Source organism: Lissotriton helveticus, chromosome 9, assembly GCF_964261635.1.
Source record: "Lissotriton helveticus chromosome 9, aLisHel1.1, whole genome shotgun sequence".
In the NCBI taxonomy this organism is placed as follows: Eukaryota; Metazoa; Chordata; class Amphibia; order Caudata; family Salamandridae; genus Lissotriton; species Lissotriton helveticus.
In genome coordinates, this window is record NC_136070.1 from 110,795,391 (window position 1) to 110,814,535 (window position 19,145).

General features: G+C 45.4%; 1 protein-coding gene across 8 annotated transcripts in view; it reads right to left on the reverse strand.

Annotated features, from left to right (window-relative positions):
* The window catches only part of LOC144780983 (uncharacterized), a 1,867,627-nt gene that overhangs the window by 981,697 nt on the left and 866,785 nt on the right, over nt 1–19,145 (reverse strand). For 7 of the 8 annotated variants that reach the window (XM_078659579.1, XM_078659581.1, XM_078659577.1 and 4 more), the window contains one exon: nt 5,428–5,460. The exons of the other annotated variant lie outside the window; for it this stretch is intronic. In XM_078659579.1, the coding sequence (XP_078515705.1) occupies nt 5,428–5,460 (33 nt within the window). The remainder of the gene's footprint in view (nt 1–5,427; nt 5,461–19,145) is intronic. 8 annotated transcript variants of the gene reach the window in all.

The window sequence follows — 19,145 nt, forward strand, 5'->3', positions numbered from 1 at the left end:
AAACTGTAAGTGTATATAATAACAATATATAGCTGAAGTGGAAATAGATAGGAAAGAAAGGAAGAAAGATAGCAAAAATAGAAAGAAAAAAGAAAGGTAGAAAACGACACATATGAGAAGAAACAAGGTAACTATTAAGAGATAAGCGTCAAGAAAAGAGAGAAGTGACGTGAGATAAACAGTGACCGAAAGTAAAGGCAAGAAGAACTGCAGACAAGGTAAAGAGCATGACTTTGAAAAAAGAAAAAAGGTAAGAAAAAAAGAAAGGAGAAATGGATAGAAGCGGAGTAAAATAGAAGAACAAAGAAGGATAGAACAGAAAACCGTATGAACACCAGAAGAACAGGAACAGTCTATCAAACAGCCTTAGAAGTTAAAACCGACAGAAAATCTCAACCTGAGAAAGAAGAGATCTAGGCAGACAAAAGAATACATCCAGAAAAAAGAAGAAAACAGATCAAGTGCCCGAGGCACCAGAAGACTGCGAAGTCGCTTTCTGAATCTCCATCTCTATCTCCAACTGGTTGTCCAGGAATGTAGATAGATCTGCCGGTTCATCGAAGATTCTAGAACGTCCTTTATAAGTAATGCGGAACTTCGATGGTCCAGAAAATGAAAAGGGAATGCCCATTTCAGAAAGACGTTTCCGAAGATTGAGGAAGCCCTTTCTTCTGATGACCGTATCTCTGGCAAAGTCCTGAGAAATTGAGATACGATGACCATCCCAAATAACTTGTTTAGCTTTGCGCATATGAGCAAGAATCTGTTCAGTATGCTGATGCCGCAAAGGCTTAAAAATGATTGCTCTTGGCTGGGTTGCCGTCTTAGACCGAAACGTTGGAACACGATGTGCTCTTTCTATCTCAAACTCTCTGTGGAATGAGATTTGTAAGGTGTCCGGAATCCAATGAGATAAGAACTCTATCATAGATGAAGATGATTTCTCTGAGTCTTCCGGCAGGCCAAAAATGCGTAGGTTAGATCTACGATTACGATCCTCCTGCTCAGTGAGATCTCTGCGCAATGCCGCCATTGAGCGCTCCAAGTGGTTGAGGGATCTGGAGTGTTTGTGCATACCATCCTCTGCAGAACTGATTCGTGATTCCGTAGCAGATACACGAAGAGAGAGGGCTTTAAAGTCATTTCTGATAGCAGACACCTCCACTTGCAGTAAATCTGTATTAGTTTTTGTTGACTGCGCAATATCATGCACTTCATTAAGGCGCGCTAATATGGTGTCCAGCGTGGAAGTAGTATCTGACTGAGCAGACTCAGGCGTAGGAGACACCGACTTAAGTCTTTTCAGCGACGTGCCAACATCTTTAGAGTCTTTGGTATTCGAGGAACGACCCATATTTGCAGCCATGAAGGAGTATCCTCTAAGAAAAAATATATAACCACTTGAAGGAAAGAGGAGTGCAAAAACTGCGCAAACTGTTGCCCAAAAACTAGGAATATAGCACACTGAGCTCAATGGGCGCAAATGGGAGAATAGCGGCGGACTTATATGCAGGCAGGCAGGTATCTAACGAGTTAAATCGCTACAATTAGAGCAGGAGGGCACAGCAAAGAGTTCGTAGGAAAAAGATCCACACCTGAAGGAGATAACTGCACTGAGAGAAAACAGCACGTGGGCAATTGAAGTACCAGCCAAGCAGCAAGAAAATAACAGAAAAAAGGAAAAAATGAAAAAATGTTACCAATTGCAGGCATCAGAGCAGGAACTCCCTGGACAGCCCCCACGACCTGCAAGAATGTATCCAAAACGGCATTCCTGAGGAGAAAATGCCAAGTGCGTCAGGAGCAGGAAAATGGCGGCCGTCCGTGAAGAAAATGAGCGTCTCTGGAGCGTGAGACCGAAATCATGCAGCCGGTGCCCAAAACAGCAGGAAAACATCTTCAACCCGTTCTCTGCATGATCCGCTGCTGAAGGCTGCCGTTTCCGCACACAGGGGCAGTCGGGGAACGGAGAAATTAGCCCGACGGGAGCCTCTCGCCGCAGAGCTCAAGCGCAACTGAAGCGGCGCGCAAGCCACGCCCCATGTTATATGACTTTTATATAGCGCAAATCACAATCAGGTCTCTAAGCGATTCTAGAGAAGAGTGAGCAAGTCACTTGGGCAGAAATGTCATGGCAGCAGCGGTAGCAGGAGTTGCGCAGTTGTTAACACCTCTCTAAATAGGTAAGTTTTTAAAAGCTTCCTAAAGGTGAGCACAGCCGGTTCCTTACGCAGGTAATCTGGCAGATTATTCCATATCTGCGGGAGGGAAACAGAAAATGCTTTACCCCGTTTAGATTTAGAGATGTACCTGGGGGGAGCTAACCTACAGGCCTTAGATGATCGCAGAGCCCGGCCAGGAACATATTTCTCCAAGCGAACTTTTATCTACTTGGGTGTATGACCGTAGATTGCCTTGTGGGCGATACATAGACCCTTAAACTGCGCTCTCTGTTTGATACGAAGCCAATGAAGTTTATGTAGCAGAGGGGTAGCTCGTGTCTTTCTAGGGAGTCTAATGATGAGCCTAGCCACATCGTTCTGTACCACCTGTAGTCTCCTGATGAGCTTCTGGGGAAGGCCAATGTAAAGGGCATTCCCGTAATCCAGCCTGGAGATGACAGTGGCAGAGACAATTGACTGCAGTGAAGATGTTGACAGGAGAGGAGCGAGTTTTCATAGCTGCTTGAGTAGGCCAGTGCAGGTTCCTACTGCAGTGGTAATCTGACAAGACCTAGACAGTTCCAAATCAATTTTCAGCCCCAGGCTTTTTACGACCGGGACTGGTGCCGGAACTACACCTAGTTCTGGAGGCCAAAAGAGATTACACCATGAGCTATTACTTGTTGGAATGACAAGCACTTCAGTTTTACCCGGATTTATTTTCAATGAATTGGCTGTCATCCAATTTACAGTGAACCTGAGCAGTTTTTTAGCTGACTCCTGGGCCTGACAAGAGTTATTAAGCTGGATAAGAACTTGAATGTCATCGGCGTAATTAAAGACCTGACAATCCATGTGAGTCAGAGTCTCCACCAGGGGTTGCAAATAGATATTAAAAAGGAGTGGGGATAGTGCAGAGCCCTGGGGTTCTCCGCAGGCCAGGGAGACTACATCAGATAGCTACTCGCCCAGCTGAACTCTCTGAGTACGGTCAGACAGAAAGTTCTTAAGCCATTGAGATTCTTGCCCACTAATACCCAGATTGGTGAGACAGTTCAGCAGTACGTTATGGCTGACCGTATCGAATGCCTCTGACAGACTTAATAAAATCAGGGCACCCGGCTGTTTATTATCGGCCCTTACTCTGAGCTCATCCAGGATGGACAACATCACTAGCGCTGTACTATGATGAGCTCTAAAGCCCGCATGTCTAGCTTGGAGTAGCTGGTGGTCCTTCAGATACCTCGAAAGTATCTTTAATATGTGCTGTTCCAACATCTTAGCTAGAAAGGGGAGCTGAGAGATGGGTCTATAATTCTTTAGAGTGAGAGTATCTGTACCAGGTTTTTTCAGCAAGGGGGTGACTCTGGCTTCTTTGAGATTTATTGGTAAATAGCCCAAATCCAGAGAATTATTTAGCTTATCTGCCTCTCCAGCCCTGGCAGGGCCATTTGAAAAATTCTCGGAGGGCAGGGGTCTACTCGAGAGCCTTATTTGGTATGATTTGCTATTGATACTAAGGTGGCTGAGTCAAGTTTAGGGAAATTAGACAACTGACTGCTGATGCTGGGAGGGGAGCTGGTCTGGTAGAGGGAACTGGGGTCAGTGGGGGTTCTAGCAATTTCCGAGATGATGTCCTTAACTTTATGGAGGAAAACCTCCTGGAAAACATCAGAATCTAAAGATGCGATTGTGGATTTCTTCTTGGCTTTTTGACTCAGGTCCTAGTACCTAGATTTATGAAAGTGACCTTTTAGTCCATTGGAATACTGCACCAAACAGCTCAATATTCATGTAGGATTTTTTTCTGATAATGCTTGGACACCTTTTCACGGGTGCTGCTTTCTAGGCGTACTCCTAGAAAGGGAGTCCAGTTTCACAGTTTCACTCAAAGGGATAGTTTTTAAACTGCAGATCAAAGAGATTGTTGTCAGCTGACTTTTGAAATATTTAATCGCAGCTTGTCCTCTTTGGTGTGTGGGTCTTGAAAGTCGCAAAACATGGTACAGGAAAGCCTTTCGCTGTACTTATGGCACCCCAGCTGAAAGTCGCAGACCACTAACACTCTCACCGAGGGTAATGAAGAAAGGTCAGAGAGGTCACATTCTACAAGCATTAGGAGGAGAGGAAGCACAGTAACGAGTGGAGAGGAAGGACAAGAACCTCCACAAATCACCTTAACATTCCGTGCAGGCCATTGGTTATGGTAGGACTAAGAATGTCCATATGAGAGTGACTGAGGCAGGACAGTCCGTGTGCTACCGTTAGTGATGGCGCTGGAGGGATGCAGTTAGGCACAACAATGATCCGAAGGCAGCAGATGCTCACATACAGTCAGCAGGCAGCAACCAATGGGATCGGGACACAGAGGGCCTTGGCAGCTCATCCTGCTGCAGTGGGTGTTCATTCCCTGCCACCTCGGCGAATAATAACGAGGGTGATGCCAATTCAGGGGGTGTGAAATGAACAAGCATTGTAGGTCGAACCCTGAGAACCTCCTCAGAAATAAGAAATAATCATGGTGATAAGTAATCCCTATTTAATTCCATTAAACAACAAAAATCTAAGGAGGAAACATGAAAAAGTCTGTGAAAACTCTTCAACTTCATATAGAGCCTGTAGTAGGGTACCAGGTCCTTCAGGACGTATGGGCATCTCATAACGACGGGCAACACATTAATGAGGAGGATCCAGATGGCCTAGTGTGAGAAGGCTTCACCCAAAACACTTTTGCACTTTATCTTTTTTGTAAATAATAAAACTTTTTCTTTCACATTATTAATCCAGTTGCTTGAAGCACGTGATTTTATCAGGTGTAGGACGCTCTAATGCATTTACAGATGACGTCTGATTTAAAAGTGTGTTATATGTCAGGGACTTTTCTGAAATGTGTAATTAGGTAAAGTAACTCTTTAACGTATTGTATTTGACACTCCTCATTTCAGTATTCTAACATTTTTGTCACACTGTAATGCTTAGTGATCTTACTGTTGTTTATGGTTGTGTGGCATTTTGTATATAGACAAACATATGGTTGAATGGTTGACCCAGTATATAATATATTTAAGATGAAATATGCTTTCCCTGGGCAATATAGATATTTTGTTTGAACTGCTATGTAAACCCTTTTGTGTGATAGATGTGCTCAACCTTCTGCTTTAGAATCCAAGGAAGTCAATAGGTCTACTAAAAGCCTTAATAATTTGAAACCTATTTTGGAAATGCCTCGTGTATTAAAATACAGATTTGCGGTATCCTGTTTTACCTCTTCCTTTTCCTGGGCAATTGATGAAGGGGTCTGAAAGCAAAAGAGAAACCATAATTGTTTTCAGTTATATAAATATCGATTTTTTGTTTTTAAGTTTTAGAAAGAAATGTGCTAAAACCTGTATGTGCGCTCTCTCCCTGGTCCACAGAACTACACTGGGTGTATAACAAATAGTGACCAACAACATATACACATCTCAATCATGACCTCTGTTTGTTTTAGAATTATTTATGGCCATATTTAGGGGGTGGAAGCAAACTGATGGCCACCAAAAAAGGCAGATGCCGCATCTGTCCTCTTTGTTTTTTTTTCTCATTCAGACTGTGGAGGAAGGCACTGTTTCCAGTGGAGGAGGAGTTGGTAGTTCTGTCTGCTATGTGTGGCCTACACAGAAACCATGGCCACCTGAAACAGATAACTATAGGAACCCTCCTAGGAGTCTCACAATGACTCAGAGACAATGTGGGGCTTCTTTTCCAAGCCCCATATAGAAGGAAACCAGACGAAAGAAGGCAGAGTCCCAAAACTTGATTCAAGAAGGACTCTCTGAACCTCAGAATAAGGAGAGGTAAATGGACGTAAAACCTATGCAAGAAAAGAGAAATTGGGAGAATGCACATGCTCAAAAGAGAGCATCTCCCTGATATTATTAAATTAGGAAAGACAATGGTCACAGTGGTAGAAAAGGAAACATGGGTTCACATCCAAGTTTTGATGGTCAGAAGAAGAATCAGAAGATAACCCCCCCTCCTGTCTGTCTAATAGACCACCCCATCTCTGAATATACCACATTGTAAAGGAACAAGCAGTCTATCTCAAAGGTTTCAATACATTGTGCGAGATTTGAGGATGCTATATGGCTATAAGGTTTTTGGGGTGAATTATTGTGAGAGTGAAGTTTCCCCTAATCCGTGCCTAATACTGAATTGAATTACTCTTTCAATGGTAGCTTCTTCTGCAGTTGGTTCTTCTTCATTTCCACTTTGATGACGGCTCTAGAAGAAAACAAAACACCCTATACATCTAAACAAAAATACCATGCATATTTGTTTACAAATAGGTAGCATAACGAGATAGACCTTGATCAAGAAATCTGGAATACATATTACTGTAATGCCGGTAGTGGCAAATTCATCAGCAGCATCTCCGACCACCATATATATAGGATGTAAATAAAGATGGGGTCAGATTGTTTCTGCTGGGTATTTACAGATCTTTGCTTTGGGTCTTTATATGTCGGATATATTCTTGGAAATTACCAGGAGAAGTGAAGGGAATTCTCTGAAACCTCATGGTAATTACTGCGACTGGCTTTGCTTCTAAACTGCCTGACCAAATACAATAGATACGTCTTTGCTGGTAATAATAACGTTGTGAGGAGCCTCCAGCATCATGTTTAGATCACTATCCAGTAATTTGGAAATTAACAAGTGGAAACTAGGGTTATGCATACTTCACGTAATATGTTTTTGACTAATTAAATGAAATTTCTGGAAAATGACATGAATTTTAGCTCACATGCATCTTTGTATCAATTTTTGATGCCAGGATGCATTCCACATAAAAAAAGCACCAAAAAAACGAGGGCCGTGCACAACAGCCGCTTGTGTTCTGGTTACCCTTATTGTTTGCGCACTATAAGGAACTGGTTTCTTCACTTGGGTTCTGCCCGCTGTGAGCTGGCAGAACAAAAATAAAATGGCAAAATAAAAGATTTCATTGCCATTTTATTTTTTACCGTGGTGCACGCTTGGCAACCAGCGGCTCTGAGCCCAGAGATATACAGGGTGTGCCCTCTACTGGCGACTGGCAGCAGAGGACAGGAGCTGTGGCAGCCTGGATGCTCCAAAGTGGGCATATTACTTTGGACGTCCAATGTGACATACGCACTTCAGAAGCTCTCCACCTAGCTGTCTTAAACAGCTGGCTGGAGACCAAGCACAGGCCTAGAGGGCCTGGAGGAGCGTCCAGCCAGGACGCCCCATCCAATCCAGAGCAGCGACCTGATTGTTTAAGCAAGTCAGCTGGTCCTGCAAAAAATAGGAAGATATGTCTGGAGTGAGGAGCGTGGTCAGATAAGTGTCTTTTTTTCTTTTTTTTTATGTATGTTTTGTGAGTAGTGCAATATATTTTGTGTTCCCAGCAGCTGTATGCCCGCCTCCCCTCTCCGGATAGCTGGCAGCCACCACTGTTATGGAGTAATGCCCTGATCTCAAGAAGCTCGTAAATTACCATTATGGGATTTGAATTTTTCCCATGCCTAAAGGGAAAATTATTTCTGCTGTTCATTACTATATGTATTCCCTAACAGCAAATGGCTGTTGTAGAGTTCTCTGAAATTACTGTGAGGTGAAGCAGTAACCCGTTGACTGGACGGTTGTAAGACCTACTACACTATTTATAGCAACTTCTAAATGACCTCCAATATCTAAATGCTACAGAGTGAAAATATGTCGACCCTGCTGGCAATGACGGAGTTAGACCTCTAAATGGTAGCGATTCTGAGCAGAGAGAGTACTTGTTTTTTCTGTTATTGATGGGAGCGCAAATGTGTAATCACATCACGGTTACAACATATAGGATGATTGGCAGTTTTACCCACTTGGCACAGATTTACAAACATTTTATGAGGTGAAGAAAAACAGAGCAAAATTGTTTTTTACTGTTATTGACTTTCTCTCCGTAGATATGGCGCTCTCCTCTCTTCCTCTCGCGCAATGCAGTACAGCATTTTTGGGTGCTGCGCTGCGTGTACATTTGGTAAATCTATGCCATTGTTTTTCAGCTGTGTTAGCAAATATTCACGTATTATGCTTCTGTTTTCTCTGTGTCTAAAGGAAGTCTATTATGGCCAACAGAACAAGGACAGACCTCATTGGTGCAGGGAGCTAGGAAAAATTTCAGCGGAATGCTGGGGCAGAGGATATTGATATGGTGAGGAATTCACAGGCAGATGTATCCATCAGAAGAACAGGTTACTTACCTTTGGTATTGCTTTTTCTTGTGGATACAGTAAAGGACAACGTGCAACCCATTAAAAAAGTTAACACCAGATTTAAATCCCACTGGGGCATAATAAAAGGAGTGGGAGGAAACATGTTTGTCAACCCCTTAATGAACCTTAAGACTATTGGAGACTTAAAAAGAGAAGACTGATCAGGCAAACAAAGAAATGCCGACAAAGCCGACAAATATCCTTTAACTGTGGCCACAGCACAACCCTGCTGAGCCAAAGAAGTGAAAAACAAAAACATCAGAAAGATGTGCTTTCAAGGGATCAATAGACTTCTCTCCACACCATTTAACAATTTTTGACCACCTGTAGGAGTAGATAGACTTGGTGGAGTGTCACCTGGCCAATGAAATAACGTCCACCACATCAGGCAGGAGAGAAAAAGAATTCAGGTTTCCCCGTTCAATCTCTAGACATGAAGGTGCAAGCTCTGGAGCTGGGGTTGTAGAACCTGCCCCTCCATCTGCGAGAGGAGGTCTACCCTGAAAGGGAGATGGAGTGGAGGGTGCGACGAGAGGTGAAGAAGGTCCGTGTACCACACCCTTCTTGGCCAATCCGGGACGATCAATATAACTTGGGCCTGGTCTTGGCGAATCTTCCTCAGAACCAGAGGAATCAAGGGTATGGGAGGAAACGTGTAAAGAAGTTGCGAGCTCCAACTCAACTAAAACGCATCCCCCAATGCTCCCTGCCTCGGGAACTGGAGACTGGAGAATGACGGGCAGTGTGCGTTCTTGTGATTGGCAAACAGGTCCACCCGAGGAGTCGCCCACGTCCGGAAGATATGTTGGACTACCTCTGATGAAGCCTCCACTCATGGTCGGTGGAGAACTGCTGACTGAGACTGTCCGCAAGCATGTTCAGCACCCCGGCCAGATGATTTGCCATCAAGCAAATCCGCACGTCCTGTGCCCAGGACCAGAGCCGCAACGCCTCACTGCAGAGATGGTACGACCCTACTCCTCTCTGTTTGTTGACATACCACATCACAGTAGTGTTGTCCGTCAGGAATTGAACCAACTGACCGCAAAGGGAAGGGAGAAAGGCCTTGAGCGCCAACCGTATCACCCGCAATTCCAGAAGGTTAATGTGAAGCAACCTTTCCTCTGAAGACCAAAGACCCTTGATCTCTAGATCCCCAAGATAAGCACCCCACCTTAGGGTAGAGGCATCCGTTATCACTGTGGCCACAGATGGAGGAAGATTAAAGGGCTTTCCTTGAGACAGGTTGCCCCCCACGCTCCACCAAGACAGATCTGCTGCAGGTTTTCTGGAGATCCTGACTGACTCCCTGAAATCTCAGATGTGCCTGCAGAGATACCCTGGAGTACCCTCATGTGCCAGCATGCATCGTTGACCAACATCCTGCAGGAAGCGAACAGACCGAGCAGGCAAGGAGCCTTCAGAACTGGAACAACTGCTCCATTGTAAAACAGACAAATCATTTCCTGAAGGTCGACAATCCTTTGTGGGGGTGGGAAAGCTCGACACACAGTGGTATCCAGTACTCCCCCTATAAATAGGTTGTGCTGAGAGGGCACCAGGTGAGACTTGGGTACATTTATCAAAAAACCCAATTTGTACAACAGCTGAGTTGTTACCTGCAGATGACGACGCACCACCTCTGGAGACTTTGCCTTCAAAAGCCAGTCATCCAGGTAGGGGAAAACCAGGATCCCTGACCTCCTGAGATGGGCAGCCACCACTGCCATCACCTTGGTGAAGACTGGAGGTGCGGTAGTAAGACCAAACGGAAGGACGGCAAATTGGAAATGTTGCAACCCAACAGTAAAACGGAGATACTTCCTGTGCAACTTCAGGATTGGAATATGAAGATATGCATCCTGTAAGTCAATGGACACCATCCAGTCCTCTTGTTGCAGCGCCTGAAGAACCTGCGCTAGGGTGAGCATCTTGAACCTCTCCTGCTTGAGAAACACATTCACGATTCTGAGTTCCAGGATAGGACGTAACCTGCCATCCTTCTTGGGAATCAGGAAATACCGGGAGAAGCATCCCTGACCCCTTTCCTGCTCTGGAACCACCTCTATTGCACCTTTCTGCAATAGAGTAAGAACGTCCTTCTGAAGGAGAGGCAAATGATCATCTGTGCAAAACCACTGACAAGGAGGGTAAGGAAGAGGGAATTTCCTGAAGGGAAGGGCATACCCATTTTCTACAAGATCTAAAACCCAAAAGTCCGAAGTGATCAATTTCCAATCTTCATAGAAATTGGGCAAGCTGACCTCCCATGGTACCTACATTATCCAAGATGACGGATCTAGGGCTGCTTTCCTGCATTACCAGGAGGGGTTAGGGAGGTAGAGGAGGAAGAGGATTGACACCCGCTCCACGAAGGCAACCTCTACCATTACCCCTGTAGCTCTTATAAAAGGGGTTTTGCTGCTGTTGCTGAGGCTGTCTGGACCAACGAAAGGAAGACTTCCCAAAGCCACGGTATCTTTTATATCCATAGCCTCTTGATTGAGTCTGCAGACCCAAAGACCTTGCCGTTGCTTTACTGTCTCTGTAGGGCAGAGTCCGCCTTTTTACCAAAAAGCTTGAAACCATCAAATGGCAAATCAATAAGAGCAGACTGCATGTAAGCAGAGAACCCAGAAGATCTTAGCCATGTGTGCCTCCTTGTCGCAATAGACAAGCTTATTACTCTGGCAACAGAATCCGCTGTATCCAGACCAGACTGGATAACCTGGCGAGAAGCCGCTTGAGCATCCACCAACACCTCACTCAGATTCCCCTTGTCCTCCTCAGATAACTTAGGGAGAAGCTGCTTTGCAGAGTCCATTAAAGCATGAATGTACCTGCCCAAAAGACACGTGGCGTTGGTAGACTTTAATGGCATACAGGCCAAAAAAAAGACCTTTTTTGCAGACTGCTCCAATAATAATAATAATACTGTATTTTCTATAGCGCGAACAGCTACCTCAACTAGGAGGTGTCCCGGCGCTGTGAGAGCAAAACAAAGCCAAACTGCCCGGTAAGCGAGCAAAGTTAATGATCCAGTGAAAATAACCAAAACTTGAGCTGTTTCCTAAAGCTCTGTTCTGACGGGGCCCTTTACAAATCAGGTGGTAGGGTGTTCCACAGTCGAGCTGTGTTAGCTGAAAAAGTCCGACCGCCCAGTCTTGCCCTTTTGACTCGTGGCACACTCAGTAAAACCCGATCATTCGAGCGAAGAGAGCGGGTCTGAGTGTATCTAGGGAGTCGTAATCTCAGATAATTAGGGCATGAGCCATGCATAGCCCTAAAGGCCAGTGTAAGAGCTTTAAATTTAATCCTGCTGGATATCGGCAGCCAATGCAGAGAACGAAGATGGGGGGAGACGTGCTCTTTAAACGGTATATGCTTCAGCAGCCTATTCGCCGCATTCTGTACAGTTTGCAGCCGTTGGGTCAGATATTTAGGAAGACCCATATACAGGCCATTGGCATAGTCCAGCCTCGATGTAATTGTGGCATGGATCACCGTTTTCCGACAGGACTCAGGCAGTAGTTTCAAAAATTTTCGGAGGTTTCTCATTTTACTCAAGCAGCATCCGGTGACTTGCTGGATTTGAGCCGCGAAAGAAAGATTATCGTCCCATTTTACCCCAAGGTTCTTTGCCCAGTGGCTGGGGGTCGGGGGGGTCCTCATCTCAACCGGCCACCATAATTCTGCCGGGGGTGGGTGTTTTTGCCAAAGAAGATCACTTCCGTTTTTCCCGGATTCAATTTCAACTTCTTTGTATTCATCCAAGTTGCCACATCTTGGAGGCAGCCCTTAAAGCGCGCAAAGGCCACCTCTGACACTTCTGAGTAGGGGAAAACCAACTGGGTGTCATCCGCGTATGATATAGCGGTGACTCCCCAGTTGGCAATGAGTGTAAAAAGTGGGGCAAGATAGATATTGAATAGTAGGGGGGTAACACCTTCAATGCTAACATTTATTGAATCCCATTATACATGACGAGTTCACCTTGTCATTAGCACTGAACAGGTTAAAGCCGACCCCTGTGGGACCCCACAACTCAACGCCCTGCGCCTCGAGGAGCATTGGCCTAGTGCAACCTTCTGTGTTCTATTCGATAAATAGGACTGCAACCAGCCAAGTGCTTGATCACGCAGCCCAATAGCTGTAAGTCGGTGTACCAGCCTATCATGATCCACGGTATCAAATGCGGCCGATAGATCCAGGAGCATCAGCATAGCCGACTCTCCTGAATCCAACGACCATCTTAGTAACTCGGCCACTTCGATCAGCGCCGTCTCAGTACTGAAACCGGGCCTGAACCCTGACTGGGTTTCATGTAGTATATTGTTTGCCTCAATATGGGCATTTAGCTGACGCTGGATTAGCTTCTCCAGCATTTTTCCGGGGGCTGCCAGCAGGGAAATAGGACGAAGATTATTCAAATCCTCCGGGTCACCATTTGGCTTCTTTTTTAAGAGTAAAAGGGTGGCATGTTTCCAGCCCTCTGGGAACCCCCCCAGTGCATATGGAGGTACTCCAGATGTGCTGCAGAATTGGCGCGATCGAATCTGCCAACAGTCCCCATAATTTGGGAGGGCAGGGATCTTCGGGCGAGCCTGATTTACAGCGTATTATTTCTTGCCTCACCATATCCAATGGGATTAGCTGAAATTTCCCAAGGGGGGCTGTCAGCGAGCCCTCGCTCCCTATTTCCTCTTTGACCGTAGGTTTGGGCGGCCCGAAAGAATCGTAGACTTTCTGTATTTTATTAGCAAAGAAGAGAGAGATTTTGTCGCGGAGTGTTATGGATGGGGGGATCTCTCTCTCAATGCAGCGTGGTTTAAAAAAGGACCGAACCATTTTGAACACCTCTTTGCTAGAATGTTCTGCCTGTTGGACAGAAGCCGCAAAGTAGCTTTTTTTTACCTTTTTCATCAATTTATGGAAAGATCTAATAGCATCTTTATATTGTATTTTAGCTAAGGGGCAATAACCCAACCTCCAGAGTCTCTCCAACTTTTTACAGGCTGTTTTTTCCTGCCGCAATTCAGCGGAAAACCACGGGGCTGTGGGCGATTCTCTCTGCGACATCATCCTCTTAGCTGGTGCCACTTGTTCCACCATATCTCCAATCCATTGATTTAAAGCCAGCGCATCAGCGTTTACATTATTAGTAAATTTGGGCGGAGCTTGCGCCAGAATAGGGCCCATAATATCCAGGGTAAGGTTTTTCCATTGCCTCTTGAGATACGAGCGTTTGCCCTTAATGGGCACTACGCCTTCTACCACTATTGAGAAGGGAATAAGCCAATGATCTGACCAGACCAATGGCTGTGCTTCTTCCATCAATATATCCTTAAATATGGCAAAGATCAGGTCAAGTGTGTGCCCTGCTCTATGTGTGGATCCTTTTTTCTGAAGAATCAGATTCGCCGCACTTAATGAGGCCACGAATTGTTCTGCCTGTGAACTTTCCTGGCTATCAATGTGGATATTAAAATCTCCTACAACTAAGAAGTGGTCGTGCTTCAGCGAGCTTTTGGGCAATAGCATCAATAAGTCGCAAAGTGCTACTGTCTGAGCAATCCGGGGGACGATAAACCACCAGCCCGGCAATAGCCAATTAAGGATTGAGAAGGAGGCAGAAATATAGACATTCCACCCCGGGGATTAGAACTGGCGAGGCGGATGACCAGGTATAGCAGTCCTTGCAGATTAAGGCCACGTCTCCTCCTCTCTTACCATCCTCGCGGTTAGAAAAACACATAGAAAAGCCTTCTGGTACTGCTAGAGCAATGGCTGTCAAATTCTGCTCGTTCAACCAAGTCTCAGTTAGGAACAGGGCATCCCATTCCTGGCTCTCTAAGAGTAGCCAAATATCAGTGCTGTGCTTGGGCATCGATCTACAGTTCAGAAGTCCCGCTCTGAGACCTTTGCCCGGCTGATCAATATATGCCTTCGCTATGGCCTCTTGTGGAGGGTCGGCCACATCCCACCCTCTTCCACAGTCTGGGCACATAACCGACTCTGAGAACGATTCAGGATCGAGAGAGTGGGCTTTGCACGGCCCTGTTAGATCGAAGGCCAGCAAGTCTTGCCTAGACCAACTGATCCTGACAGGCTCGGACCCCGATGGGGCAGCATAACTGGCAGTCCGGCCGCGGACGGGCGCAGACGGGCTGGACTTAGGCGCGACTTCGGCGCGGCATCGTCACGCCCGCTGCGCTCGTCCGCTGCGCGGCCGGATGCACATTGACTCTAGTAGAGCCTAGCCCGGAAGTGATGCTGTGGGTGGGAGGAGTCGCGTCCCTCCGCTCAAGCGGCACACAAAAGCCGTGGTGGAACGGGGACGGACCGGGACACTACAAGGGGCCAGAAAGCTCGTACAACCAGCCTAACAGTGTATGTATCCCCGCAGAAGAAATTACATGCTCCTGCCAGAAAATAAGTTTTTTAAAATTGCACACGCTACTGGAGTTGTCAAAGTCACAGTACACGTAAAAAAATAAACACAAAGCAGTTTTTAAAATGAGGCTTTCCACAACACACCGCCCAGCGCCTTGCTCGCGCTGCTCTCCAAGTTCTTAGAATGCCTGTCGCCCCTGATGACTCCTTTGAGCAAAGAAGCCTGCACCACCAGACTTTCAGGAGAGGGGTGAGAGGAAAGGAAAACCGGATCTCCAGGAGCAGGATTATACCTTCTTGAGACTGACCTCGAAACTGCAGGAGCCAAAAGAGGATTGCGCCACACATCAAGTATAGGCTCAGTCAGAGCATCATTAAATGGCAAAAGTGGCTCAACCACCGAAGAAGGAGAATGAAGCACTTCAGTGAGAAGATTAGGCTTATACTCTGCCACAGGAAGCTGCAAGTCCAATAGTTCTGCAGCCTTCCTAATAACTGTATGATATGGAACAACATCCTTAGAGGGAGAAGCCTTTTGGGGAGCAAAGTCCCACTCTGGAGAAGTGTCAAGCCCACTTGCTTCACACAAGTCTTGCAAACACATCTTCTGTGTCATACACCTCGCCTTCCTCCCTCTCTTCAGCCTGGTACTGCTCCTCTTTCAATAACCTCTGCGCCTCTCTCCTCGAATGCATCTTTGGTTGCAGAGTTGCCACACGCAGCATCGACGGCTCCGGGAGCGGCGTTGAAGGTGGATCCATAACCGGTGCCGATCGAATCCAAGAAGCTTCACGGGATGTAGCCGGAGACTGCCCATATGGTGTCATCCTCAGAGCCGGAAAAGACCAGGACGATGTCGCTGGCATGAACGGCATAAAGGGCCCCTGAGGATACTGGTGAGACACACCCAAATTATATGCCAAAGGACCCATGGGATCCGAAGGTGCTCCAGAGGGGTACGAGGTCCTGGTGAAAACACCATACATCGCAATTAAAAAATACGAGGGATCAGAACCTGGCATAGGAAACTGAGGGTAAGAAGCTGGTTCTGGATCTGATCGAGGTACCTCTGGAGTCAGAGCCGCGGGAGCCACAGGTGGAACAGCTGGAGCTGAAGGAACCTCATCATCAGCCGGATCATCAGCCTTTCATGCCTTTAAATTAATCTTCCTGCACGAAGAGCATCCCTCGACGTCATGGTTTGAAGAAAAACACCAAAGGCAATCCACATGCGGGTCAGTAATTGACATATGTTTACCGCATTCTCTGCAGGGGTTAAAACCTGACTTCCTCAGAGCAGACATGACAAAAAAGGAAGAGATACAATCAAAAATACGAAGTATCGAAACAAAGTATGGAGAGTCCCATAAAAACCTGTTAGCGTCGACAGCGCGGAAAAAAGGGAACTGATGTTGATGGAGCAAGTATTCGCACGTTACGCGGCTTGCTTGTATCAAGAACCTCGAATAACAATAATGAGATATAACCAACATGTTTGTCTTACTAATTTCCCTTTTATTCTGACATTTGGGGTATCCGAGAGATGCTTGCCTATGTGTGTATTAACCTTAACAACGCTTGTCATTAAAATGGCCGCTGCTTGGCGGGATTTTCTTCTGCGCATGCATCAATCACGTGATGTGACATACTCGCAGTTCTGGTGGGAAATGTTTGCTCATGCGCAATACAGCTAATATGGCCGCTTTGTTTTCTCATATGCTCCGTGCTTGCAAAGCTGCTTTTGCAAAGTTGTTTGTTTTGCATTTACCCTAACGCTATAGTTATTATAAAGTAAGGGGTATAGAGTAGCTATTCATGGTATACAGAGTATTCATTTTTTCTGTATTTCTAAATTGTTTTCGCTTACTTTTCATGTATCGTATTATTTGGGGCCCGAGGAACACTCGTGATTCCATATTGAACAGCCTTTCTGCGCATGACAGTCTTCTGCCGGTGGCATTGAAAACTTGCCAACCCGAAGTCCCAGCCAAGATGTGCCTGGGAAGATGCACCTTCGCCTAGCAGAAGAAGCTGAATTGTTTTCAATGTATCATAATTCATAGATGTGCTATTGTAAAATAGAAACTTAGGTCATGGGAACCCCAAATTCAATAGGCGGTCCCAGAGTATGTAAATCAGGTCTTGTAGAAGTGAAATGTGGTTGGTGTGTTAACCAGTCCTACTTGGGGACCAATCGAAATTGGGGATTCTGACACTTGCAACATTTGGGGGGTAGTACACTGACCCGAAAACAGTATAACTAGCCTCGGTTTAGCTAGAGAAATTGTCCGACTTGTCCGAATAGCTGACCTGTCACTGACCCAACGCACTCAATAGGTGACTGATACAGACTGCTGCGGAGCACTCTGTCCGTAATTTCCATAGACTCAAGCGGGGTTTTGGAAACCTTAAGTGCTGGTGGAGCACTTGCTGGGGAGTTCGATAACCCAATCGGGGTTCTGACTGATAGCTGCAGAGAGGGTGGAGCGCAGGCGTTACTTCCGAACTGCGGGTGCTGGTCTTACCTTGGTGGTCCTGTCCTGATCCTAATCTGGTTTTCCTGTCCTGTCCTGGGGTGTTCATTCTGCACCTGCTGGCCTACTGGCGACTGTCCTTCCTCGGGGTTCCTCCTGTCCTTCACTGACCCGTGGCCAGGGTTGGTGTTCACACCATACTAGGTAAATATAGAGCTGAGAAATCTATTCTGCATCTCCTATTTTTCCTTTCTTTGCTTCAATAAAGTCATACTCTTGCATATTTGATTTTCCATGCTTTTCGCACCACTAAATGAACAAGTCATATCTTATCGTTGTTATATTAGCATGTTCCATTTGTCTTACCCATCCTTTCATGATATATAGATGTTCTTTTTCTTTACCCATCCTTTAGTCGATTCAAGTAATTGCACTGTTTTAGTTGTATTGGTCTATTCTTACTTTACCTATAGTTCCTCTTCATGGGGACATATTTCACTGTGAAATTCTAGTATGTTCCTTATTTTTCCCATCCTTTAGACAACATACTGAGTCTAAACTCTGAAACCTATATTAGTATGTTCCCTGTTCTTACCTTCATTTAGACTCTTAAATGGTTGGTCTCACTTCCTTTATGGATACGTGCTCTTTGTAATCTTGGTCATTGATTGCTTACTTATTGTAAATCTTATGCTTACGGAAACTGACGAAGTTTAGATAAAGGCTTTTAAAACTTCCCGTGTCTCTGGTTATTATCCAAGTGCAAATATAGAAAAAGTATTTTGGTGTCTGCCTTTCTTTATAGCTATCTCCCTGATCCATTGTGATCAATAGGTACCCGTAATGGTGGATCGGTAAGTCGGGTACACTGGAAATGAAATAGGAAGGAACTGGGATACTGGTAGTAGAGTGTAAGGTCACCTGAGTAATGAATATGGTAATTTGAATTTTATGGGCCCGATACGTATATGGTAAAATTGTTGGTTAGGTGACTGGCGCACTCTATCAGTATTTTTCTGGTAGCCAGAGGATGGTTAGGGACTAGTTAAGATAGGTAGGTAGGTTATTTGCTGCTAACTGTGAAAATATTACTGATAAAACGTTTGAACGAATTTACAAATGTTTTATTGCTTTGAAAAATTATGAAATGTTTTAAATTGTTTTTCTTGCTGCTATATTGATACATGTTTTAACAAAACTCGTTAGTGATTGTTATATGTTTGTCTGGAATCCCCGGGGAATAGAATAGCGAGTGGTGAGGAGAATCCACTTCGCTCTGAGGTCAGTGGCTTGAGGAAAATTAGTGCATGGTTAAGCAGAACTGGAAGCGCTGATTAGGGTTTCTGTATGAATAGTTGAATAAATGATAGCAACGAGCTCGCTAATGAAACTTCAGTTGTGATATAACCTAGTAAGGGTCACACGAGAAAGGAGTAGTAGGTTCATCGGAGCTTGAGTGATAACAAAGGAGTTCGCTAGTGAAACTTTAGACTTAGTATATATCCCGGAAAGAAGTGGATGAGTCGAAGAAGTAGCAGGTTCTCTGATGCTTGAGTGAAGAGTAGGCAGAAGGGATCTACTCGCAGTATTTGAAAAGTAAATGGAAGTAGTTTACTTGCAGTGAAACAAATCTTTTCTTTCTAGAAACTCGAGTACAGTGGCGAATGTGTTTACGTTGTTAATTAAACTGAGCACTAGCACTTTAAAGGGTAGAGAACGAAGCGTTTCTTACCTTGTGAAGGAGGGAGTTAGTCGCGGAGCTGCGCTGATGTCACGCCGTGCCGCGCTGGTATTGGTCAGGACGGTGGCGTATACTTGAGGAGGAATTATAAAGGAGGGGTGAGCGCAGAAGC